We start from the raw sequence: 27,800 nt of genomic DNA, 5'->3' as shown, positions 1-27,800 counted from the left end.
GATCGTGGCACGGTGGTGGGGGTGGGCGCGTGCAGCCGGCCTGCAGCTGCCTTCTTTCTCTCCCCTCTTGCTCTGCGCACCAGCCAGAGTCCCTACGGTCGCACTCTGCCACTGACGCAGCCGCTCCTTGTGCCCGTCACCCCTCTAGCGTGCGCGTTCTGCCACACAACCCCTCTCTACGGGGAGCCGGCGGGACCACAATTATAAGTAGGGGTGCTCCCGGCTTACTGCCTTCAGTCGAGGGTTGAACTCGTTCTTGTCACGCTCGCGTATACGTTCGTCTTTCATAGAAAACGCGAGAAACACGCGCACCGAGTGTTGTTTACGCACGAAAGACGACGGTGTCATTTATATCGGGAATAAAAGTTCGCGTGATAATACGCCAAATAAACGATAATTAGAAAAAGAAGGACGACGAGTAGGATAAGAACAACGCAAACTTTCTCAAAGAGAAGTGAGTTTCGCGCCCGGTAACTACACGCACGCGCACATATAATTTCGCGTCTTGTCGGTAGATCAACCTCGCCATCTGCCGGCCTTCCAATCGGATACAGTGTGTGCCCTGAGAGTCTTCAGTTAGTCAATGTCTGGATGCTTCCCGTTCTCCCCGTTGTGTGGCGCTGATGCAACTATTTTGAACCACTAGGACGAGAGAGAGAAGTCGAGAGGAGAGAAATACGGTCTTCTCAGCGAACGAAAGAATAGAAGAGGGATATTACGAGCGTACGAAGAAGTTACTTTCACGCGAGAGAGGAAAATAACGAGTGTACAGAGGAGGGAACATTTCTTGCCGGTGGATCCAGTGGTACTTGGTTCTCGATGAGCCGACTTTCGTGACTCGTCTTCTTTCCTTCTCTCCTCTTTTTACCTCTTATCTCGCTCGCTCTTTTGCCTCCCACGAAAAGTCATTCCTCCCTCTTGGAAGTCCCGCCAGGAGCAAGAAAGCAGAGCTTTTCTCTCTCCCTCTTGTAAACGTTCCACCTCCAGCTTGGTCTTGCTGCAAGTCCTGCCCTACCAGCGACAACGCACCCTTTTCTTCGTTCCTGGGCCTTCTCAACCTCTCCCCACCATCACTACCGCTATTCGCACGCTCTGTCTTTCTATCTTCCTCTCACTTGCTCTTCCTGCTGCAAGGAGGGCAGACTCGGCGGCTCGTGTCAGTAGTGTGTGCGAGACAGTGCGGCAAGGCAGTACGGCGAGTCAGTGCACGGCGACTCGTCGTTGTGTTGCGACGGTTGGCGCGGAGAAGAGTGTTTAAGAACGTGTTACCCCTTTTTTCTCTCTTCTCCTCGGTGCTGCTATTCGCGTATATTTCTGCAACAAAGTATGTTCGTGGCGAATTGTCGTCCTATTCGTGATTTTTCTTATTATTATAATTTATCAATTTTTCATGGCTAAAGTAGTGCTTAGTGCTGCTGCTACTACTACTTACTGCTACTACGTTACGACAATCTGCGAACTATCGCATTGAGGACCTCTTTTCTTCTCTCGCTATCTTTCTCAGCGTGGGAACGACGTAACAGCGAGGAAGAAACATCGAAGAGAGACCCCTCTTCCCTGCTTTGACCCCTCCCCCCTGATCGAGGCGTCGTCCTTCCTTTATCTCCATCTATATCTATATATCTATACATGTATGTGTTTTTCGGATCGCGTCTTTCTCTCTCTCTCTATCTCTATCTCTATCTCTCTTACTCTTTGCAGTAAGTTAGAGAAATAAAAGGAATAAAGTGTGATATATATCGGGGGAGTGTGAAGTGATCGTGTGCTCGAAATAAAAAGGGGAGTAATTAAGCGATATTCCCTTAAAATCTTATTACAAAATTCAACGATTTTTCGATTTTCGGAAAATCTATAATAAGGAGAGTAAGTGATAAGTGCTACGAACGGCAAGACGCCGTCAACCTTCGCGAGTTCCGAATACCGGACGGTGTATACGCATATTTAAAAGGAGGAGGAGGAGGAACAGCAGCAGCAGAATTAGCAAAAGAAGGACTACTAGAATATATCTCGACTGAAAGAAAGAAAGAAAGAAGAGGAAGGAACGTTATCGTGGCTATGCAGCCTCGCGAAGCTATTACCGGAAGAAGATAACGCCGACAGTAAGTCGGACAAAAGACGAATCACCACGGTGGTCCACGCGCACAATAGACGCGTAAACATTTGGAGGCTTCGATTAGCCAAAACATGTGGACCATGATGTTAATGTGGACGGTTGCCGCCGTGCTTCTACCGTCACCCCATGTGGTAAGTTTCATATGTATACGTTTACTACCCTCCTACCTTCCTACAATGAGAATATGCCACTGCTTGAGATGCCCTTTACCACGGGGACACAGAAACTTTGCATTAGAAATAGTTGATTGAACCTGTAAACACACTGAGATGTGTGAATGACGATGTAAATACGCGAACTAGGATAAATAAATAAATTGATTACACTTTCGCGTTGCGATTAGAGAACAGCAAGTTATATATTTCCCTTTGAAGCTTGCGATAAATAGATGATGATAGGTTATCCCTTTTTCAAGAAGAGATTCCCCGAACTTTATTTCGCATTACGCATGAACATCCCTACTTCTTTTCTTCTTTTTTTCTTCTTTTACTACATGGCCAGCTGGATCGCAACAAGCTTATTCTTCCTGGGAGATGTTTCTTTCAATTTATACTCTTCTTCTTGTTTTCTCTTCTCTTTTTTCCTCTCTCTCTCTCTCTCTCCCTTTTTCTTGACTCTTTCCTTCTCTTACCGTGCGCCGGCAAGAGGCGGGGGAAAAAGTATCGAGATACGCTGCATGCAACTCTAAATCTGGATCCACTCTTTTAGAAGTGTCTAGCTTCTCCTCCCCCTTCTCGAGACCGTTCCAGGCGCAAGCAGCTCTCTTTGCTGGTAGAAGAGCCCAAGCTTCACTTGGTATACCTACCAATGGTTGTTTCTTCCATTTGACCTTCATTCATCGAAGATAGTATCAGTTCAAAGGTTTTAGACGCGCTTTGCTTGTTTCCAAGATGCCGTTTTTTTTTTTGGAGTGTGACAAGGACAACTATTATTCAGAAAAAGATGCACGTCCTTTGAAATGATTTTGTGACGAAACATACCGACGGCCTGTTCCGAGAATACGCAACGGCGGCCATTCTCGTTCCCTAAATAACCTTCCAGCGCGCCAAAAATGAGAATTTCTCATCGAGATATCTTCCCGGCGCGTCTACAACCCTTTTCCCGATGAGATTACATTCGGCTTAGTAAGGACTATTCCAAGAAATACCAGCCAAGAAATATACTCATGTATTTTTTTCTCATACATTTTAATCATTGACGTCACGTTAGTCATCGTAAAATAGATTCCAGATTAATGAATGAGAGTCATCGAAAGATATCATGAACAAAAAATGAGATTTTGACGTTTGTCCTCCATCTTTTTCAGAGGTCGTTTTATTTAGAATGTCGAGTACCTAAAAGATGTTTACGCAACAAGTATTATCGTATTTATAAATCATAATAATTCCTCGATAGTTCCACTTTCTTATGTTATATTTAAAATAAAAGATATAGTGTTTTTGCAGAATTCCGAGATGACGTAGTCGAGGGTGGGAAGGTGTCCTATGAAAAGGCTAGTTCGTTATTTCGACGAGTAGGTGTGGACGTGCATCAAGCACGTGACCGCTCACAGCGACCTCTTTGCAAGTTCAAATAGCCGAAAGGCGTGTATCGCGCCTATCGGCTTGTTGTAACAACCACCACTGCATACTTACTCTATTTCCGTCTTCTTCCGTAATACTTGGCACAAAGTCGTGTTTCCTATTCGGTAAAAGACTATCATTTTCTTCCTTAGTTACGAATCTAATTTGTTAAATGTGCTGTTTAATGAACGTGCCGAAGGGTGTAGAAACCGACGTAAAATGTATGAAAAGGAGAAGGAAGAAGAAGAGACCGGTCCCTTGATCGTTTACATACCGTGGAAGGTTTGCCATTAATTTGTTAAAGAAGAGGGAGATAGCGCGGTCTCGCGTGTTAATGTATTTACGGGCCACATCTTTCCTCCTTCTTTCTCTTTTCTTTTTTTTTTTTTTTTATTAACACGAAACCGCCCACTAGCAAAAGTACCATGCGCGCGTGCGTATACACTCCGAAAAGGCACAGTTTTTTTTCACTCTGTAACGGCCCTCTTTCTCTCCTTATGCTCTCTCTCCTCTCTCTGCTTCCTGGGAGACGCGATTGCGCGCGCGCGCGCGCACTTGCTCTTGACAAACGCCATACGCGTGCGCAAAAACACGCGCGTGCTTCGAGCCCCGAGACCTTCGGTGTCTCGTGCCTTCTTCTTCGCGACTGTCGTATCGTCTCGACCCCACGTCGTTTCTGTCCTTTCGATGGAACCACAACTAGCGAGCGAGCCATGTTTTGCCGACAGATGTTGTCTTCCCTTTTTCTTTTCCTCTTTCTTATTTCCTTTCCTTTCTTTTCTTTTTTCTGCAGTCACTTTGAAAATTTTGCGATTCTCGTTAAAACATATAATCACATCTTACAATTAATCGAGCAAGAATCGAATAAAACCCAAATAATAAGCTCTGTGATATTACAAACGATTAAATAAGCACATTTTTTTCAGGTAAACGCTTCGGGGGTGTTCGAACTAAGGTTGAAGTCGTTCCTTAACGAATACGGAAAGGATAGTCTTGGTAAGTGCTGTTCAGGCACTACCTCAAGAACAGGCGAATGTTCAGGTGCTTGCAAGACCAGGTTTAGGGTATGCTTAAAGCAATACCAAGTGAAGATTGACACAACGACACCGTGCACTTATGGAGATGTCGTTACACCTGTCCTCGGCGAAAACATCGTTAATCTTAGTCCAAACGTCGCCCTACCTAGTTTTACTAACCCTATCAGATTTCCATTCGAGTTCACATGGCCGGTAAGTTATTTATTATATATTTATCTTATTTTCATAGACAATTTACATATTATTATCCGTGCTATCACATTTGTTTCATTTGCTTGACTTACATTAGTACGAATCAAATTGATCATATAACAAATGATGCCAGATGCACTGTCAATGAGAAAAAAAAGGGAATAATAGAAACGATAACATTTGTCTTTTCCCCGTTTTAACCGTTGCAATTATTATTGTTTATTCCTCGGTTTTCTCGTTTTTAAAAGAAACTATCTATTTACTGTAATTTGCCATAATAACATATTACGTTGGAGATAATTGTCAGGTTAGTTCGATCGAGGAACATTGAAATACTAATTTGAAAAACAGCGTTGAGTGTTGCCGTACACAAAGTTATGATCGTTATGATGGAGGAAGTTGTTCGTTATGGGACCCACACCGGTTTGGGACCCTACAACATATAACTGTTGACTTTAACGAATTTAGATGACATGCTTGACCAAATTCACTAAAAGTAGTAGTAAATATAAATTCAGTTAATACGCATGACAAATTGACATTTATACTCAACAGACAAATCTTACGTATGATGACTGTCTGTTATATAGATTTCTTTAACATATAGAAACTTAGAAGTAATCGGGTATATATATAAAGTAACAGATAACATTATGCATCCTAGGATTAATACTTTGATCCTATCGGCACTTCTCACATAGCTCAAGCTATGTGCTATCTGGTAGTGCACAGTGTGCCACTGGCAGATGGCTAGGCCTTTTGTGCCTCTATACGTCCCTCGTGTGTTGCCCCACCTCTCTCTCTCTCTCTCTCTCTCTCTCTTTCTTCCTTTTTTCTTTCTCCTCTTCCTTTCCATCTCATCGCCGTGTCTCTCTCTTGCAAACGGAGTTAATTTTACTAACCCATATGGCGCCCCCTGCGCGCGTTCACACTCCACACACCAAACCAGCAGCCAGTCTCTTTCTATCACCATCTCTTCGTCTTACACGAATCTACTTTTCCGTTTTCCTTTATACTCTCGTTCTCTTTCAGACACGTTTATATATATTATCGCTTTACGTTACGAAAGTCTGTTATGTCGAGTCTGAAGTGACAAGAGTATTCCAAAAGAAAATATCAATAAAAAAAAAAAGATACATAATGTATTGAAAAATATGATGAAATAAAAAACAATTAATGTCGTGAACATGATCATACCGATTATAATAATATTCTTAAAGTTAATCGAAATAAAAATGATGAGATATACGAGAAGGTGATAACAAAAATCGTGCGTAAATAGTTACGATAAATTCAACGAGTACGAGAAGAGTACTCATTTTAATCGATCACGTCGTCGTACGTTTGCCTTGCCTCGACAAGATCGCATACACGATCCCCGTTCCTAACTCGTATTCAGGTGTGCGTGTACTCTGCGCTTTTTACGCTTCTCTCTCTTTCTCTCTCTCTCTCAATGCGGCAACCGAACGATTCAAAGAAATACGATATTTTTAGAAAACTGAGAGAAACTCGAAAGCGAGAGCTTCGTGAGTTTGCACATTTTTTTTTACTTCATTCCCTCTTATGCCTTTTTCTCTTTATCTCATTTCTCTGTCTCTTTCTCTTTTTCTCGAAGTAACGCTATGTGCGTATGTACAACACGGTATGATGTCCGCGGAACGTGCGTTTGCTTCAAAGAAGAATAAAACAGAATGAGAGAGAGAGAGAGAGAGAGAGAAAGAAAAAAGGATGCGGTGTCAACCGAATGTGGGATGGAAAAAGAAAGAAAGAGAGAGAAAGAGAGAGAATACGACTAGAGAAGGTAGGCCCAAAGGGAAAAAGAAAGAGAAAGACGAAGAATGGTGGTCCCACGGCCGAAAAGGCTGCGTGATTCGCGTCCGGGAGAGAAGAAGGAGCGGAGAAAGACGCCGAATGAATGGCTGACTCGGCGCACGACGATGCGCGACTTCTACGACGCGAAACGTTTAGCATAAATTACTCTCCTCTATGCTATGAGAAAGAGGAAGATGAAATGTTCTTTCGTTCGTTCGTTTGCTTGTTCGTTCGTTTGCTCGCTATTCGATAGACTCGTCTATTCGGCTTCTAAAAGTCCGCAAGAGCGCGTAGTTCTGTTTATTTTTAGTAGTTTCACCGCGAGCTACAAAACTCACGCGATCGACCTCTTTTCCCTTCTTCTTCTTCTTCTTCTTCTTCTTCTTCATCATCATCATCGTCATCATCATCATCATCATTATCTTCATCATCATCATCATCATCATCCCCTTCACTCCCTCGAGCTAGAAGCGCCACCTTGTGCGCCTATTAACGATAACACGCTATATGCTTATGATCGGTTTCTGTTTAACGGAGTTATACAAGAAATAAAAAAAACCAAGCAGGCAAGCAGGATCGATGATCTTTTCTTCGATTTCCTTTGAGAAAGGATCAGCGAAATGAATGAGAGAGGGGGGGGGAGAGAGAGAGAAAGAGATTGTGTGGCACGAACAGTGCACGAACGCTCGGCGAAACTCGTAAGAGAAAAGTACACGAGGAGATATATAACTGACATAGTGATCGGTGCAAACGCACCACGGGGTCATCGAGCTCGAAGTATAAATCACCTGATCTACAGTGAGCAGCTATAAAGATATTTCACTTTTTCAAATTGAATAACTCTTTTAAATTTACTCGTAGTGTGTGCTTTTGAATTGTTGATTATAGATAGAGAAATATTAATGTCTAATATATGAAACGCGGATGAAAAATTAAGAAATAATTTTCTTCTCAAGTCATTTTATTATTTTTTTATCAATAAATATTAAAAACAACAAATATGTATATCTCTATCCATTCAGTAAATCTTATTAAATGCTGTAAATATCATATGATAATCTTTATATACGTGTTGAGATTTTTCTAAATATTTATCAAAATCTTAATTATATCATCAATTATATCATAAAATTTATCGTTTTAATATAATCGTAAAGATCTTTCAACAAAAAAAAAATAAATGTATTTTATAATTTCTTGACATACTTCAGACGTAACACACTACTCAATAGTTATTTGAAATTTCTAAATATTTTCGTTCGACCTCAAAAGAAAAAAATGTATTCAATTAAAAAATATTCTTTAATATTTTTCTAACTGACTGTATATTTCCACGGGCGATCGTTAACACACTGTATCATGAACATTAGCTTGCTAGGGATCCATCCACTAGTTCGATCTCTCTTTTCGGATCAGACCTATTTCACGTTCATATTACCATAGTCTCTACCAGACTACTAGCAGACTTCCTCAGCATTAACGTAACACGTTATGTCTGGCCGGAGGCAAAAGGATACATTGGTGGTGTCTCTTGCTTCCATCATTCTCCCCTACGTTTACTTCAATCGTTTGTTTCTTTTACCGTTTTACTTCATGATTATTCATAATAATTTTAAGGACAACAAAAATAAAAAAAAAAATAAATAATAATAATAATAACAATAAATATAATAATAATAATAATAATAATAATAATAATAATAAATCGTGTACGTGTAAAAGAAAGAGAGAAGTAGTTAAATAGAAAGGGGGAAGCTGGGAGAGAGAGCCGAGATTGGAACAGAGAGGGAAAAGAGAGGCCGAAAGAGGAGCGCACTGGCTCCGAGAAAGAGGGACGACTGCTACTACCTCAAGGAGAGTACAGTGAAGAGGGAAAAGAGAGGCGAGAGAAGGTGGAGGTATGCCGCGCAGCCGTGGGAACAGACTCCCGAGTGAACGAGCTCTCTCGCCCTCTCCCTCACTCTTTCAATCTTTCTCGCTCGCTCGTTCGTTCGCTCTTACTCACTCTCTCCGTCCTGCTCCCACCACTAGTGTTCACCTGTTTCCGTCTCTTTCTCTCTCTCTTTCTCTTTCTTTCTCCTTCTGTTGAGTTCAAGCCGACGAAACACCGTTCTCTTCTTCCTCTTTTCATCTTGCGCCTATCTCGCTATCCTCCTCCCACTTCCCTCTTTCTCTCTCTCTCTCTCTTTTTCTCTCTCTCTCTCTCTCTCTCTCTCTCTATCCTACGCTTGCCTTTCTCATTTTTCTTTCTTCCTTCGGTTCCATAGCTTCTCTCTTCTTAACTTTGGTCGCGAAGAGTTCTCTTAGCTAACCGGACCTCGAAACACACACCCAAGGAACACACATTGTTCTCCGAATACCGAGCCGAGCTTTTTCAGCTTTTTTGCCGACATAATTTCGATCTACGTAATAAATTAACGGGCGATCACGGTGGCATTTGTCTCCTTGACAATTTATTTCCTTCCCTATCGGCGAAGTTTACCTCTTTCTACCTACCTACCTACCTCTCGTCTTTGTCACGAAATAAAAGGGCGTTCAGCTACTTCTCTTCTCTCTCTCTCTTCCTCTTCTTCTCCTCCTTGCAATCTCTTCTCTTTTTATTTTCCTTTCCACCATGCGCTTTCACGAAGAATCTCAGAATAGTTGAGATTCTGCCGGTACGCTAACGGAATCTTTTTGCGGACTGGGTATCTTTCTCTCTCTGTCTCTCTCTACGCAAGTAGTCGGTGCCAAAGACAAATCGCACTGTTAAAGAATATAGCCGGTGACGCTCGAATGATCAAACAGTAGAGTAGAATAAGGTGGGACTGAATTACTGTAATTTAATCCGCGTGGTAAGAATCGCTTAATAGAGCGCCGAGATGCTTTTCAATCTGGACCATATATTCCTAGTTCTTTTTTATATTATATATATTTTTCTTCTTTTTCATTTTATGATTAATTTACATCATATTCGTAATATTAATTAGCAAAAAAATATTATTCGGCATTAACGGATTATATTCGTTCTTCCTTACTTCTTTTTTTTTTTTAATATTATTATTGTTCTCTTCTTATATATATTTCGTTGCTTTAATACTTCGTGCATAATGTGTATTATCACAGGGCTCACTATTATCAAAGGGGATGAAAGCAGCTCGTTTACGCGACGTCGGCCGGATATAAACATTTATTATTCAACGTGCGGCAGCGACTAACGAGGTCGTCGTGTATAATACCAGCGTCTCTCTCTCTCTCTCTCTCTCTCTCTCTCTCTCTCTTTCTCTCTATTTCTCTCTCTTACTCTCATCATACGTGTGACGTTAATAATTAAACGTCGTATTATCACCGTGCACGTAACAGAGTAGTCGTACGTGTAGTGCACGTACTCGTTACACAATATGTACCGTCGTATATTACTCTTCACGGCGTCGTTACACGCTATACACTACCGATCGTAAACAGATTTATGAATGCGCAACAACTCCCGTCTATGTCGAATGATTTTACCCTCTGACAGTGAAATGCCAAAAGAAAAATGATTATCAATCTCATATTATATATTATTTATTTATTAATTTTATTTTATCTATTCTTCCCTTTTTACCAGGAAAATGCAATAAATATTTGAAATCAGATCCTTTCGTCCCTTTTCTATTTGATAAGCATTACAAACCACAGTTGGATATTTTAATGTTTCAATAAGAACATATAAATACCGCAATATAAATAAATAAATAATATTATATAAATCTTTCTTGCATCTATTATAAATAATGAAAAATATATCAAATAAAATGAATATCTTTTGTATTTTTTTCGCAGGGAACGTTTTCTCTGATCGTCGAGGCCTATCACGACTCAAACAATACAACGCATCATTCACTCGGTGAGTAATATTTCTCTTTTCTTAAAGCATTAACCTTCACGCGTGTCCACACGATATTAATTAGTGAGGGTTAAGGGGTATTCGAAAGTGAGCTTGCGTGTGTCTATGAGTAGTTCATACAAAAAAAAAAAAATAAAAATAAAAAGAAAGAAAGAAAGAAAGAATATAAGAGAGACAAGAGAGAAAAGGATTATCATAAAATTAGTCGTCCAACGACGCACGAGCCCTTCTTGATGCGTGACACACGCTTATGCCTGGCTGCCTGGCAAAGTTCTCGACGATAGATAGATAGATAGGAAGAAAGAAAGAAAGAGTGAGAAAGGAAGAGAAAAACACCGCGAGCATGTGCGGTCCAGCTGCCCTCCTGAATCTCGATGTGTCTTGTGCATCGTGTCCGAACTAGTCGAGAACCGACTTCCGGCCTTGTCACGACATTCACCAGAGACACGAGACGAAAACTTCGAATCTCTTTTCCCAGTAACAACCCTCGACTCTTCTCTCTGTCTTGACTCGTGCTTTTCGTCATTGAACGCACGGAAGATGAGCCAGACCTCTTCTTCATTTTTATATTTTTCTTTTTTTTTTTCTTTCTTTTTTTGCTTCCTCTTTAATACTTTTTTTTCTTTTTCTTACAATATTTGCTTTCGATCATCTCTCATTATCAACAAACTTCTGTTTATAATGAATTGAAAAAGTAATTTATATCTTCTCTCTCTTCCTCGTTTTCCTAGCGTTCCTCGGTTGATGCTTTTATGACCTGTTTTCATTTATATTCGTCGTCGTATTAACGCAGTTATTACCGCAACACGTCCACGTGCGCATGCATAAAGTACATCTCGATGGATCCGCCGGCGTCCTCTTGCTACCATACGCGCGGAGGATAAAAGAAGAGCTGAGAGGAGGACGCCCATAGACACTAGTGTTTCCTTCCTGTGTAATCGTAGCAGCAGCCACCTTCAACTACTCGTGGTTCGTGCGAGTAACGCGATACCCTTCGTAGAACTTACGTTAGAACACGTTGTATTACATATATTCGTATACACGTATAAGTATCTTATATACTTATATTCTTGTTCGATGTGTTTGGAATTTTTTCAATTAAGAAACAAATGTGACGATCGAATTTATTTAATTGATCGATCATTATCGTTTTGATTTTCAGATTAAAAAAAAAAAAAAAAAGGAAAAAGAAAAGAAAGACAGACAAACAGATAGACAAACGGATAGAATATAAAAACCGTTGACTTTTCATACACGCGTGTAACACGAATTCTTGCGCGCAAGCGAGCGTCTCTGTATATATGTATGTATGTATGTATGTCGCGCATGAGAACACCGCGCGGCCGCGTGTAACTTCCGTTCTTGCCGCCCGCACCGGTAGATACTAATTACCGACGGTAGGACCTCGAGGAAGAAATTAAGTAGTCGCGTTCTTCTTATTCCGTTTTTAAACCCAGTCCTGAGAGTGAACAAACTCGTATATACCTACCGAAAACAAGAAACAAGTCCTTCGTGTCTAACAATGAAACTCGACATGAGAATATGTATATATATATCCCTAATAACAACATTTTTCTTTTTAATCTTTTTTCGCGTGTTAAAAGACAAACACGATGACGTCGATGAGATATTAATGGAGAACTACTCGCCCTTTATTTCCGCCCTCGCGAGCGTGTAGATTTTCTATGAACGGACGGATGAATGAACGGCGGACCCGTGTGTGTATGAATGAATTCAAATACAAAGAGGGAGATATATATATATATGAACGAACAAATGAATGAAACGGAGATCTCAAGTCTTGTTAAATACGCGTTACGATTATTCCTTGAGACAGTAAATATGAATAATAAGAATTAATTTACACATGAAATTATATATATATTTGTTTAATTTAATTTAATATAGAAACAATTGATAAGGAAAATAAAATGTGTTATTATAAATTCGTAAAAACAATTATATATATTTATAGATGTATGTGAATTAAATTAAAAAATAGAAAAGAGTATCTAGCTTTTTGTATAATGTTCACTTTGCTCTAAGATTGTCTGAATTTTTGGTTTTTATCATCGAGACATTAAATCGTATACCGTTTTGTCGGTGATATTTTCTCTCTCTCTCTCTCTCTCTCTCTCTCTCTCTTTCTCTCTCTCTCTCTCTCTCTCTTTCTCTGTCTAGTGTGCCTCGAGTATAATATAATACCCACAACGCGGAGGCGAAGCGAACCCTTTATTGCCATGCGCTGCTCGGATGCTGCTTCCTTTCTCAGGCTCACACCCCTTCTCACCCTCTGTCTACTCTTCTCTTTTCTCCTCCCACTTTTCTCTTTCTCTCTCTTTATTTCACATACACACGCAAATATACATATACATATACATATACAAACATTCTATACTCGCTTTTCGAAAGAGTCTACGAAATCTCAAACAAATATATATAATCACATCCTTATTTAATGTAGTAATAAAAAGCTTCGGTGAGTTTAAAAATATAAAGTTGCAATTAGGAAAGTTTTAAATTATCCCATTTTCCTTTCTACGATCGAGTACTATAATGATATCCTTATAACACGTAAACACACAAGCTGAGAGTAACTTTGTCGACATTCGCGAAGCTTACGTCATCGTCGATCATCGACCCTCTCTCTTTCTCTTTCTCTCTCTCTCTCTCTCTCTCTCTCTCTCTCTTTTTCCCGTTCGGTTTCGATGGGGAGACAGTAGCGGTGATATGCAAGTCGTTCCACTCACGATGCACTCGACTCTCGAGATGATCCAAAGCGAAAAGTTTAATCGATCGTTTCTTCTGTGATAGCTCTTCTCTTGTTTTTCTTTTTTAATGGTGCATCAAGATATAACATAAACAGTGATTGAACAACCTTCTCATTCACTTGAATGTGTATTTTGACTTTGACAACCGGTTGCTAAATAAATTTGGGTCAGAAAGATGAAACTGTAACGGTTAAGTAATTTCTATTGCATCATTGTTTAGCCAAAGATAAAGCTGGTTAAATAATATAGAAATAAAACTACTGAACTACCTGCCAGCTTCGGGCTATACTTCGGCAATCGGCCGTTTCTGAATGAACAATAGAAAATTCCGGCTACTCACGGCACTCTACCGTCGTTAATGAATACTTTGAATCGGACTGGCCTCGAGCTTACCGGGTGTTTACAAGCGGTGTAACACTGTATGTATACATCCTCACGGTCAATGGTCCAAATTGTAAAAGATATAAGAAAGAGAAGCTACGACAATAGAAATTATGCTTTCTTCGTAGTAATAATGATCAATGGTATATTAATATACAACCGGTGTATTTACGTTTCCAGCAGCGTATTTCTAATCTTGTTTAGGAATATATAATCATTATCCCATTGTCAAAATCTTGATCGAGTAATATTTACTAATGATCGATGATCTAAGAACAATAAACAAATGTTTAAATATGCGTGTAGTGTACATAATAATAGTAGCAGACGTCGGATCCCATCGATGGTTTCGGAACTCGTAAGAGCATCACCTGGGAAGAAGAGATGGGCCAATAAACTGCTTCTCTCTGACTCCCGTTTCGCCGGCAACGAAATACTACTTTCCTTCTGGGAAGGAAGGCCGGTTTCCTTCTTTAACTATCCCTGGACACGCCATCGGGCAAAGTGTTTGTTCTTTTGTTGAGTTTTAGCTACCTTCAGTGGCGTAGCCAAAAGATCGATCTGCCTCAGGTCTTTCGAGCGTTATTACATTTAGTGTTACGGAACGATCTGCCCTCTTTTTCACTCGATCATCTAAGATCGATGAGAATCAACGAAGCCAGCTGGCTGCTTCTTGCTAAGACTCTCTTGTTCTCGTATTGTCGTTGGCAATAGTGTTAGTGATAGTTGTAATGGTAATAGTAGTAGTAGTATTAGAAAAAGTAGTTGACTTAGTAGTAGTAGTAGTAGTACTAGTACTAGTAGTAATCCCTGGCCCCCGCAAGATCTGTTGCCGTGAGACAGGACTTTTTTTCGATGATGGTGCACCTGATCGAACCATCCTAATCTACGTGGCTATTATGATAATACGTTTAGACGGAAGGTTATGGGGCCTGCTTTTTCTACTTCTTTCCTTTTGCACGCAGAAAACAGGTAAGCAAGTGGGAGGAAAAGGAAGAGAGAAGAGAGAAGGACGGAGAACGCCTCTTTCCCAGAGGCAGAGAGCCACAATGTTTTCTTTCTCTCTGTTACTCATTTACTCACTCACTCTCACTCTCTCTCTCTCTTTCTCTCTTTTTCTCTCTCGCTGTGGTATACGCTTACTCTCTTTGTGCCGGATGCGTACCGCCAGCAGAGTAGCAATAGCGGACGAACGTCCGGCCTCTCCTCTCTTTCTCTTCATCACGCCCCTCACTCACGTTACTACTCGTCTTTTTTCTCTTTCGAAGAGCCGGTACACTTGGAACGCATCATTGGTCGACTCTCTGCCCCTGCTTGGGCTCCGCACGGCTAATTACATCTTTTCTCTTTCTCTTTCTCACTCCCTTTCATAAACTCTCTACCGTAGTTTGTCAAAAGTCGTGATTAATTTGTGTACCTAAAATAATAACCAAACATAAACATAATAGAAGGAAAGAAAAGTAACGTATTTGATCATTAATCGATATCTATGTATTTTGCAGAAAAGGTACTGATCACCAGGCTAACCACGCAAAAGTGGCTCGACGTGGGCTCGGAATGGATAGAGGAAGAACATAGGAGTGCCCATTCACGAATGGTCTACGAGTATAGAGTGACGTGTGCGGCACATTATTATGGAAAGGGCTGCGAAAATCTTTGCAGACCTAGAGATGACAACTTTGGTCATTACAGTTGCAGCCCTACCGGTGAACGTGTCTGTCTTTCCGGATGGAAGGGTGACTACTGTGCTACTCGTAAGTTTTCTTATCACAGTACTCGTCATTTGACTTTATTCGTATCTTTTCCATCACGACTGCACGCGATTGACGCAACCTTCGTTTTTTTTTTTTTTTTCATATTGTTTTTTCTGTTCTTTTCTTTTTTTTATCGTTCCTACCGCGATTAAATGCAAATCGTATACGGCTTGTTTTGTTCGCCGCTTACGTAAACGTCGTACCGAACTGCGTTCCGCGTTTGAAAGTAAAAGTAGTAGCCGATGGTACTTGCAGCAACAGCAACAGCAACAGGAGCGAGGCCCACTAGTTGATCTTGGGGGCTTGTCTAGACAGAGATTCACGAAATGAAATTCTTCTCCTATTTCTCTATTTTCTCGGTCTTGTCACGTTCGAGCGAATCCGAAAGCGAAGCTTTGTACGCTGACGGCTTAGACCGAGAGAGACCAAACTCGGCGATGTCGGCGAGATTCTACAGCTACGGCTACGGCATCGGCACGACTCGGTGTGTCGGCGCACCGGTGCAACGCCGGTGCAACGTCGGTGCAGCGAGCTGCTCGAGAACGTGCAGCAGCTTCCCACGCTTGGCTAGCGCGTGTACGCGAGACTCTCTCTCTGGTCTGGTCTCTCTCTCTCTCTCTCTCTCTCTCTCTCCCTCTCTTTCTTTCTTTCTTTCTCTCGTTCTCGCTCTCTCCCCCGTCTCGGGATCCTCTTTGTTGCTCTCCCGCTCACTCGCGTACCTGAGCCTCCCGTCGAGAGCGTACGACGAAGGCGTGCAGCCCCCGTCTCTCCGCCCCCGCCCCCGCTCCCGTCCCCACCCCCGCCCCCGCTCTGATCCGATCCTTGCACATGCACGCGCTCCGACCTTTCTCTCCTTCTCTTTCTTTCTTTCTCGTTCTTTCTTTCTTTCTTTCTCTCTCTCTGATACACACATATACGTCAGAGTTCCTCAAGAATTGGCCGCCGAAAGAGATGCGCTGAGGGAGGATTCAGCGTTGCCAATCGTTGTATTAGACATTCCTTTTGAATAACTTGATTCCTTTTTCACGGAAAACTTTTTCCTCAGCTAGTATGCATAGATGTTCTCATTTGGAATATATTTTTTTCTAGAATTCGATATATTTCATAGTTCAAATGGACAATCTAGATATTGACGATTCTTTTAATTCCATTACGACCTTGTGATTTTCTCAAAGTCTCCACCTTGTTTCGTACGCAGCAACCTGTTCTTTTTTACTGTTTATTCAGCTTATACACGTACGTATGACCGTATTGGGCTCGTTCTAGTGTAACGGTTACGTAGAGAACATTGAGTTATAAGAAGGAATAGGTATCTCGTATCACGAGGGATCATCGAGGCGGAACGCAATCTCGTTTTCGAGGCTGTTCCTCGAGGCTGGAGACTGACCAGCCCGTTGGTAGCCAAGTGCCAAGGCAGAATCCGAAAATCCGAGGCTACTTCGATCTCACCCTTGATAGCTAAGTCAAGCTGCTGAATAAAGGTCTCCGATCGTGAACGCTGGCTATCGGTCGTTGCACCCTTTTCTTCTCGAGGAGAGCACGAGTCGACCGGTCGGCAAAGTTTGCGCATTGATTACTAATAGACTACTTACTCTCTTCGCGTTTCGTTACATTCCCCGGCATTCGAGGAATCATGAGTTCGTGCTCGGTTTTGCGAATCGGAACTTTCAAGAATCGGAAGGCGCGTCTCGCTTTTGTCACGCACTTCTTACTGCGATCGGCCGATCTTTTCTCACGTCTCTGTATCTCTCTCTCTGTCTCTCTCTCACAATCTCGGAAAAAAAGAATATATAGACGCATACACGTACGTACTTATATATACGCGTTTATACGAGATCTCAATAACGCGATTGAACTCTTTGATTCCAAGACTCTTAGAAAGTCTTCCACGATCAACGTGAGAAATAAAATAATGTTTGTATCGTTTCTAATCATTGAAAAGAAAAGAAAAGAAAAGAAAAAAAAAGGTATGAAGAATTTTTATGGAAAAAAATCCTGTATAAATTCTAGAGCCCACTTTCTTTCTCGAAAGCTCACTCGCTAAAAAGGATTTCGAAGAACGTCGAACGAAAAGTGGCAAGACGCGTTCTTTCGGAACGCATTATTATACCGGAGCATCGAACTTTCACTCGCTAGCTAGAAATGTTCCTCGATGTATAAAATCATCAAGTCGTCCTCCTCCTCATGTAGTTTCATGATCGAAGGAAAGCGTGCTTACGGAGCCGAAGCAAAGAGCTTGTTCGCGCACGAGCCATCATAAAACCCGTTCATCATTCTAACTCAATACTAAAGTGGAAAGACACGAGAGCAGCTGAGGTGCACGTGAATTATTTTCCCCTTACGACTTAACGTCGTAACAGCTACGTTTTTCGTTCGGGGAAGCGACTATGCGCAAGGGGTTAACGAGATATAGAAATAGGGGCTAAAAATGAGTAAGGGTGACTAGTAGTAGTTCGAGCTTGCACCACGAAGATAGCTTTCGGCACCGCAGACGGTCTCTTTCGGGGGTACTACGACGTTACATGGGGATTGCGGGGAATAAAGGCAGCTGCAACGCGAGGCCATGCGCGAGTGGGCCTGACAGCTGCTGCGAAGGTCGGTGCTTTAACTAACAGCTGCACCAAACTCACGTTCACAGTCCATTTCCATTGGCAACCTTCTCCCTTTGCTCCTCTTATTTCTTTCATTCTATCTCTATCTCTCTCTCTTGCTCTTCTTCTTCGATCCCCTTAACTACGACCTCGTCCTGCGTCCTTCCTCTTTGGGCGACGATATTTTTCCAAAGTCTTTCTTCATCTCTTTATTATCTCTACCTACCTGCACAACTTTTCGGATCTTTCCGCATTCAGCAATTTCTTTGAGAGCAAGGTGTGCAAGATACAATGAGTACCCAACCTGCAGGTAGTCTAAGGGAAAAAAGCTGTCTTTTTTTTTTGTTGCTCTCTGCTTTTCTTTATTTTCTTTCTCTCGAAAACACTGATTCCATGCTTCTTTGAGTCGGACTAAAGTATCCCGTGAGATCTATAAATATATAATGGCGTCTTCAATCACTGCGCTTCAACTCATTGTTTATTTTGTTCGTTCTTCCTCGAATAGTTCTTCTATCTTGGCGTTGTTCGTACTTGGTGCCAAGGTTACGGTCCTCGGCGTCCGATCATCGGCTCGCCTACCTTTAACCCTTTCTTCCGAGTCCGTTTTCTCGCGATGGCATGACCCCGATTGAGGAGGGAACGTGCACGCAACTACGGAACTCGCGTAATCGAAGTAGTCACTGCCTGCTAACCACGCACGAATCCGCAAACATTTGCGGTCAGCTCATTTAACGTATACATATCTCTTTAGGAATGTTCATTCCTGTTCTTTCAAACAAACAAAAAATTATAATTGATTAGCATCATCTTTCTTTTCTCCTTTTATGACTGATGGAACATTTAATGAGTAATAATGTCGACTTTAAAGGATACGAGGGCTGAACAATCGAAAGAGTATTTCGATTCTCTTATTCAACATTCCGATCCATCGTAAATTATCCAACTCTCCGGTGACTACCATACGCGTGTGTATATGCATCGTATATATCGTAGAAGTTTGTAGGTATCTCTCGTGCAGTCGTGAGGGACGCGATCGACCTCTCGCGGAGCGTTGCCTTAACCTTTTGGATTTTTTCTTACTCCTTTCAGCCCGCTGCCTGCCCGGATGCGACGAGCAGCACGGACACTGCAGTCAACCCAACGAATGCAAGTAAGTATCTTCGCATACATACGTATATATGTACACCTAGTTTGCGCGCATCTCTACATGCATGAACGTACCTGTAGAAGATGATGCATATATATATATATAGGGTGAGTCAGTAACTATTGCCATTGAAAAACAATTTTTTTATTTAGGTACTTATTTTAAGAAAAAAAAGAAAAAAAAATGTTAATGCATTTCATATAATAGACAGCTGAATCATCGAAAAAAATACGTTAACACTTTCGTATTGTATATAGATTTTGTTGATGTATAAAATGAACCAATGAAAATAATTCAGTTATCTGGCAAATAGTTATCGTATCACCCTGTATATACCGACTTTTCTATACCTGTACCACGTTCTCCAGACTCGATGTTCCTTCCAACTTCTCTATACGCATTCTACACACACACACACCCAGCCACATGCATACATCGACATATATACGCGAACGCGCTTCTTCATGCTCGAAGAAGAAGAGAACGAAGAATTCGAAGCGTTCGGCTCCTTTCCGTCGAACAACTCGGCCCGTTCGAAGGTGCCGATCTTTCTTAGCCAACTAGACGATTCTTCTTTCCCAGTCTTTCTTTCATTTTTCAATCTTTTTTCTTTTTATTTTGCCATGTGTCGTTGAACCTCCGTACTATTACCCTTCACTTTCTATTTTCGAAATACACGTATTTTGGTTAACTTACAAGCTATTGTATCGTAGCAAAATAAATTAACGAAGAAAGAGAGGAGACGAGACGAGACAGAGCGCGAATCTCTGTCCGACCGGCGCTAACCCGGGCTTTGGAGTTAACTCGATCATCTAATTACTCTACGACCGGGGTTAATTGTCCCGTTAGCCGCAGGCACTGGCTCTCTTTCTCTCTCTTTCTCTCTCTCTTTCTCTTTCTTTACGGTTGACTCAACGTGCCGCCGTCTTAGAACTTTCCCTCCTCTCTCTTTCCCCTCTTCTGTGTTTCTCATTTTCTCTCTATCTTGATCAATTTTCTTATCATTTTTGTTCTATAACGAAATAGATAAGAAATAAGGAATTTTTCTTTAGAAGCATTGCTCGGAACGCGCATGGCGTTTTAAAAAAGAAGTAGAGCTCACGATTCGCGATCTGTCAGAAAAAAGGAAAGAGCGATAGAAAAAAAAAAGAGGAAAAAAGGAAAAGAGAGATTCTCGTGCCCCTATTAGATTGCGAGTATTCACAAGAGTGCACTATGTTGATGATGCGCGCATCCATGGCGCCATGCAGGTATAATATGCCAGCTCGATGTTTCCCAATACAACTGTAATTGGGTTAATACGTTTTAAATAAACTAACGTACACGCATTCGTCTTTGTCCTCATCCTCTTTTTACCATCATTTCTCTATAATTTATGATTGAGAATTGCCGACGTAATTTTGTAATTAACAACGAAAGAAAAGAAAAAAATAATAATAACGACGTTTTCTTCATTTTTTTTTTATTTTAATATTTTTTTTTCTTTCGTATCTCGCGAGCAACGAATTTGTTTTATAAATGACTATAGAAAATCTCGATATGATCGATTGTCGTGAGAGAATACAAGAAAGAAAGAAAGAAAGAAAGAAAGAAAGAAAGAAAGAGAGAGAGAGAGACTCGTGGGATATCGGCCCCGCTCGTGATACGTGAAAGAATCACGGTTATGGTGTTCCATTGAAATTTCGGAGTCCACGTTCGGCCGTGCGTTCGTCAGTTGAATACAGATGACGATGCACAGACTATGCATCCTTGTACGTCCTCTCTTTTTCTCTCTCTCTCTCTTACTCCGCGTTTCAAATGAATGTACTGTATTACTGTGAAACATACTGTTCTATTCGCCTCGATCCACGCAAAGTGAACGGACTCGAACGTTTACCATCTGAGCATCGTCTTTTAATCCGATCGTAGGAACATTCCAATGTTTCTACGATCGTAGCAAAAGAACGGATTTATTTGGAAATTAAAATTTTTTTCTACGCTTTCCTTTTTTTCTTGTTTTTTTTAAATTCAAATTTTTCGACTTAAATCGGAGACCACATCAGAGAAACAGAGGAACGTCTTATACACGACGCGACGCGACGATACTCTCGAATCTCGTCGTTATACGGAATTTGTTTAATAGTATAGTAGTGTAGAGAGTCATGCGATGTCCGAAGTGCGCTCGTGCGGCCGCGACTCGACAACCGTGCGCGGCATGGCGCAGATCGCCAATATATATAGGCGGATGGGTATTAGTGGGCAGAGCGAGGCGCGCGCACACGCACACACAGGAGCGTAACCTTTCCTTGACCCGCATACTGAACGGCTGTGCCGAGGCTCGAACCGTGGGAACACTACTCGACGACTCATCCCCACTCTCCTTCGAATTCTACCTTCTCTTCTGTCTCTCTTCCTCTTTCTCTCGCTTCACAGATCCTCTCCCCACCACACGTCAACCGTTTCTACCGTCACCGTCACCGTCGTCGTCATCGTAATCGTCTTCGTCGTCTTCGTCGTCGTCGTCGTCATAGTCGTCGTCGTCGTCGTGGTTATCGTCGTCATAGTCGTCGTCGTCGTCGGGCCTCTTCTCTCTTCACCATCCCACCTTTCATCTCGTTCTCCCACTCTTTTTCTTCCCCCTTCCTCTCTACTACTCGTTACCTGACCGGCTGGCTGTCCTCCTCTTTTCATCTTTCTTTCTCGCTCTTTCTCCATATAACCCCTTGGACAACGTAATGGCCGACCACCATATACCTCTTCTCTACCCCTTCCTCTTCCTGTACCTTCGTCGTCTCTCTTCACACAGCCTTTATCCACCTTTGTATGTTCTTCGATATATGTAGAGGTACCTACATTTTCACCCTTTACCTCCTCCCGCACGCGTGTTCACGTCTACACACACAGAGTCAAATACACTAAGGATATTTAGCCTCGCACACAACGTGCACTTTTCCACAGCAGTAGCTATCTCGAACACTCGCTTCGTCTCTCTTTTCTGTCTACCTCCGTAGCGTATTTAGATACGATTCCTTCTCATACGTGAGAGCACGAATTCTCTCCCTTTAAACAGGCAAACGAGTTTCGAACGGATACCAAGACTTTTGATAATAACCGTGAAGGAGATACATATTTATGAAAATCATATAATATGAATCTTATATCTAATGAGATGAATTAACAAGCATATATTTGATTCCTTTTTTTCATTTTTAATTGCAGCTGTCATAGCGGTTGGGAAGGAGCCTTTTGTGATCAGTGCGTGAGATATCCCGAGTGTCTTCATGGCAGTTGCCAAAAGCCTTGGGAATGTCTATGCGACGAAGGCTGGGGCGGACTGTTCTGCAACCAGGATCTAAACTACTGCACGAATCACAAGCCCTGCATGAACGGCGGCACCTGCTTTAACACCGGCCAAGGATCGTACACCTGCTCTTGCGCGCCGGGCTTCACCGGCACGGACTGCCAGACACCGCTTTTGGACTGTCACTCGAAGCCATGCTTGAATGGAGGCTCCTGTTCGATGGAAGCAACATACTCTAACTCGAGCGTATCCTCCAGTGGCGGTAACAACGCAAACGGGAATCATCATCATCATTTGGGTTCTTCCTCTTCTCTTGATAGCTCATCGTCATCGAGCAAGTTACAACGAGCAGCTTATCGATGTACTTGCCCACCAGGCTGGAGAGGTCGTCACTGCGAGATGACATCGAGATCATGCCGAGATTCGCCTTGTTTGCATGGTGGTATCTGCGAGGATGACTCATTGAACGGCTATATTTGTCGTTGTCCAGCAGGATATGTGGGTACCGATTGCGAATCCCAACTGGATGAGTGCTCACCGAATCCTTGCACGAACGGTGGTACCTGCACTGACATGGTAAACAATTATCGTTGTACTTGTCCTCCTGGTTTCGCTGGAGATCGCTGCGAGATCAACATCGACGATTGCCAAGGCGACCCCTGTCTTAACGGTGCCACGTGTGTCGACTTGGTGAACCGCTTTAGATGTCAATGCGTACCTGGATTCGTTGGAAGACTCTGCCAAGATAAGGTCGATTATTGCCTGGCAAAGCCATGCGCGAACGGTGGTAGATGCATTTCCAGAACGAATGACTATCGTTGTGAATGCAAGCCTGGATTCACCGGGAAGGATTGCAGCGTTGACGTCGACGAATGCCTTAGCGCGCCCTGCAAAAACGGTGGCACCTGTAGGAATCGAGTGAACGGTTTTCTCTGTGAGTGTCCGAAAGGTTGGCACGGAGAAAGTTGTACGGAGGAGGTTGGTTTCGGTGGTACGGCAATTTTACCGGTGGCATCAGCCGCAAGTTCATCCAGCGAAAGTGGTACTGCCATTTTACCAGCAGCAGCGGCAGCAGCCGCTGCGGTACCACCCTCCGGTGCCAGTTATTGGTCAGGAAATTTATCGAAACACGTAACCTCTGCAGCCGAAGCTAGAGACGCCGGTCTGACGACCGAACACGTAGTGGTGATAGCAACTATCTCAACGGCCGTACCAGCTTTTGTCTTGGTCGCAGCACTCGCAGTAATGTGCATGAAGAGGCGGCAAAAGCGCGAACAGGCGAAGGCGGACGAGGAGGCGAGATTACAGAATGAAAGGAATGCGGTACACAGCAGCATGAGCAAACGTAGTGGAGGTGTTCTCGGTGGCGGTAGCAACAGCGTCATAGGTTCAACTGGGGGTGGATCGGCCGTTGGGATTGGTAATGTCGGACTTCTGAATGGTATTACCAGTGGTTGCGTTGGTAACGGAGTTACCGGTGGTGGAATAGTTTCGGGCGGAGGTGCGATTTCCGGATCTGGATTGATCGGTTCGGCTGGTGGAAGTGTCTGCACTCTTGGCACTGGAGATGCCCACATGATCAAGAACACATGGACGGCAAACAAAAGTGTAAACAACGCGAGTAGCGTCCGACAGGATGACTTGGACTCCTCGTTTCAGACCGATGTTACCTTGGATAGTTCCTGCTCGGGCTATAAAGCAGAACCAGTGCTTCAGGACGGTAGAACAAGAACGACGAAACAGTTGAACACCGAAGCTGCAGCCCACCGAGCGTCTCATCTCTTCCAAAAGGAGAAGGACTGCTTAGGTCTGGGTCTGGGTCTTGGTGTCGCTGTACTCGAAAATGCCAAGAAATCCTCGGTCTTTGCAAATACTCCGAGCGATGCTTGTTGTGCGGCGGAAGCTACCCTGTTGAAAAGGCCGACAACGGTGACCGAAAGTTCTGGTCCACCTGGCAGTGGAGGTGGCGGCGGCGGGGGTGGTGTCGTTGACAGTGCCTGCGGTGTTTATGTTATAGATGATCATTACAGGCACGACGCGACCACGCTAGCGACAACACTCGCGACGGAAGTGTAGCCTCGAGTAATACTGTGACATACAAAAGAACGCGTGCTTGGGACACGAATCAATTAGACAGCGCGCGAATAACGAACTTGTATTTTCTCTTTTTCTTCCCCCAATTTTTGTTCTCGTTTCACCCGACGCATCAGAGCCCGTGTCGATCCTCATTCTTCTTCAAAAATCTGAATCAATGAAATAACTCTCTTCGAAAGACTCCCAGATTCTTCGTTCGTATTTCCTTAAAGACGTCTTATTTATGACGACGAGGGGAATAACGATGACGATGACACTGACGAAGATGACGACCACGACAACGATGGTGAGATAATCATTAAGATCTCTCGTCGAGTCGAGCGACGGACTAACTATTATAAATAGAAGCTCGTGAATCGAGTTAATAAAGTAACGATATGCTGTGGGGGCGGTTGGCATATTAGCCACTTACCCGTCTTTAGATGTTAATAATATTGTCATGCCTCAAAACAAAACTTTGTACAGAACTAATTTATTATTATTGTTATTTACTATTATTATACGATTACTATTATTATTATTATTATTAATAATAATATCTATTATTATTATTATATTATTATTATTATTATTATAAATATTATTATCATCATCAATTATTATTATTATTATTAATATTATTATTTTTATTTTTATTATTATTATATTATCGACATTATTATATATTGTATCGCATTATCATTGTTCCACTAGTTCTTTTTTCAATTGCGTGACCGTGCTTTGTCCTATCTTCGACGCGATATGGTAATGGAGAACAAGCTTGTTTAATGCGTACATGTATGATCGCGAATGTGTTTGTGTGTGTGTTCTCGCGCGTGTGTTGCGTATGAAGGAAAGGGGAAGAGGTTTGTTAAAAATTCGAATCAAAATTTTCGACCTGTAGCTTGTTCGCGCGAATATGAGAAAAATGGAAAACATTTTTTGGATCTCCTGTAGATCATATGGATCGCTTAAAAAAAAAAATTATGCCTCATCTAATAGATCATTGTATGATTACTTATCATCATAAACTAACATCTTCCATTAATCAAAAATAAAAGGGATAAAGAACGAAAATTAATTCGGATTTTAGCCCTTTTAAAAAAGATCAACAAGAAAAAATATTGGACAAGACAGGTGATCCAAAAAACTACGTAAAAAAGATTTCATTTCTCATGTGTCGCGCGATGAAAGAAAAAAAAATAAGAAATATAGAATGGAAAACCTATTTCCGTTTAAGGGGATCAGTGATTCGACCCAAAGGTATAATACCGCGACCTCGTTTTTTTCTCTACGCGCAGGTAGATTGGAAATTCGTTCGATTAACTGGGTCCTCCCCGCCCCCCTTCTCCAATCGATCGGCTTTCCTCTTCGTCAGTTAGAAAACAAAAATTAAAATTAAAAAAAAAAAAAGCATTTTGTTTATCGCTTAATTATATTGCGCACGTGTTTCGGCGAAACAAAAAAAAATTCCATCGTTTCTCGGTCATTAAATCTAATCGCGACTTATGTGTATATAAATTATCTAACGTGTATATATATGTGTATACATATGTATATATATACACATATATATATATACATTTAAATATGTATGTATAAAAAAAATACCGGCGTCGTCATCGGTAAACAATGTATCAACAACGGAATGGATTATTTCGAGTGTTTTTCACTTTTTTTTTTGTGTGATTCTTTATTTCTCTTTCTTTCTTTTTTTTTTTTAACTTTTATCATTTTTAGTGTTGAGTATAAATAGCAAAAATTCGATTATAAAAATTCCGAATGAATCTATCGAATTGATTCGTGGGTGTGCGTGTTGCAACGCGTTAGTGAACCAAAAAAAATTAGAATACAACTAGATTTCATTTTGGTTTAACAACGCAAACAACGGCGTACTTCGTATTCGTTCGATTTGATCACATCAATCGTTTCGGTATACTGTCATTCCTTTATATGTATATATATATAAATACACATTTCTTTTTTCATCGACGAGTAAAGAAAACATTTAAAAAAAAAAGGAAGAACGCTCGTTATCTTCGACCGTCGATGGTACGAGAAATGCGATGAATATATGTTGTTTTCGCACGGTTAATAATGATTAATTAATTTATTTATGAATGGTGATTATCGCGTATTATGAATCAGTATGCCGATAGTGATAATGATGATGTGAAAGTGATGAGAGATGACGATATATATACATATGTATATATATACATATATGTTTTGTATATATATATATATGTGTATATATATATATATATTCATATATAGAAACGTACGATGACGATATAACGAACAAAGATTCGATGATGTTCCTGTTATAAATAATAATAATAATTAAAATAAACGAACAACATTACCAACTAAGTCATACACAGGCTTTTGGGTCTTGATTAGCGCGATTTAACGAAGGACCTATGCGCTTAATTATTATAATTATCGTACGCGGTTCAACAAAGTGATGGAAAAACGGGCAACGTTCGGAGGATCAGCGGAATCGATTTTGTATCGTTCCTCCTTGATAAGGAAAACAAAAAAAAAAATTAAAGTAGAAAATGAAAATGAAAACTAAATATAAAAAGGGAAAGAAAATTAAAAAAAAAAAAAAAAAAAAAAAAAAAAAAAAAAAAAAAAAAAAAAAAAAATAATAAAAAAAAGTAAACCCCGACGATCCTAATCTGCGAAACGAATCACGTACATAAGACCGATTATATTATATAAATATAATGTGTAATAAAGCTGTTGTCATTTTTTGTACTTACACTTCTTTGAACAATTTGATATCGTCGCCTTCCATAAACAAACGATCAACCCCTTTCCTGATTCCTGCCTCTCATTATTACTTCTTCCGCCTTTTTCGCGACTTTTTTAAAAATTTATAAAATATCACACCGACGAATTTGTTTTATTCAAGTAAACTTCATGGGGTAGCGCATTTATTGATCTTTTAAAACATAATCATCTCTCTTTCGTATAAAAAAATAAATAAATAAATAAGAAAATAAAACATGCACACAAGAGAACAAAAAAAACAAGCAGAATTATACAAGAAAAAAGAAAGGAAAATTAAATATTTATGCGTTAAAATATGTACGATATATAAAATAGATATGATAATTACGTGACGAATGTGTATAGTTATATTAAAATTGTATTGTTATATGTATTACTATTATGATTATAATCATAATGATAATAATAATATTATTAATA

General features: G+C 41.1%; 1 protein-coding gene across 1 annotated transcript; it reads left to right on the top strand.

Moving 5' to 3' along the window:
• Window positions 1–242: 242 nt before the first annotated feature.
• On the top strand, window positions 243–25,101 carry LOC106784596 (neurogenic locus protein delta-like). The gene is made up of 6 exons (XM_014744326.1): window positions 243–2,244; window positions 4,602–4,904; window positions 10,521–10,584; window positions 15,239–15,490; window positions 19,171–19,231; window positions 22,427–25,101. The coding sequence occupies exons 1-6, from the start codon at window positions 2,185–2,187 to the stop codon at window positions 24,582–24,584; spliced, it is 2,898 nt and encodes a 965-aa protein (XP_014599812.1). The 5' UTR covers window positions 243–2,184; the 3' UTR covers window positions 24,585–25,101.
• The last annotated feature ends 2,699 nt before the right edge of the window (window positions 25,102–27,800 follow it).

This window comes from Polistes canadensis, unplaced genomic scaffold (assembly GCF_001313835.1).
Source record: "Polistes canadensis isolate GaletaPanama2010 unplaced genomic scaffold, ASM131383v1 scaffold_37, whole genome shotgun sequence".
NCBI classification, from domain to species: Eukaryota; Metazoa; Arthropoda; class Insecta; order Hymenoptera; family Vespidae; genus Polistes; species Polistes canadensis.
This window is presented reverse-complemented; position numbering and strand designations above follow the sequence as displayed.

Coding starts and splice junctions, on each gene's coding strand:
- LOC106784596 (XM_014744326.1), top strand. CDS start 2,185: ATGTGGACCATGATGTTAATGTGGACGGTTGCCGCCGTGCTTCTACCG. Junction 10,585..15,238: donor TACAACGCATCATTCACTCG/GTGAGTAATATT, acceptor TGTATTTTGCAG/AAAAGGTACTGATCACCAGG. Junction 15,491..19,170: donor GGGTGACTACTGTGCTACTC/GTAAGTTTTCTT, acceptor TACTCCTTTCAG/CCCGCTGCCTGCCCGGATGC.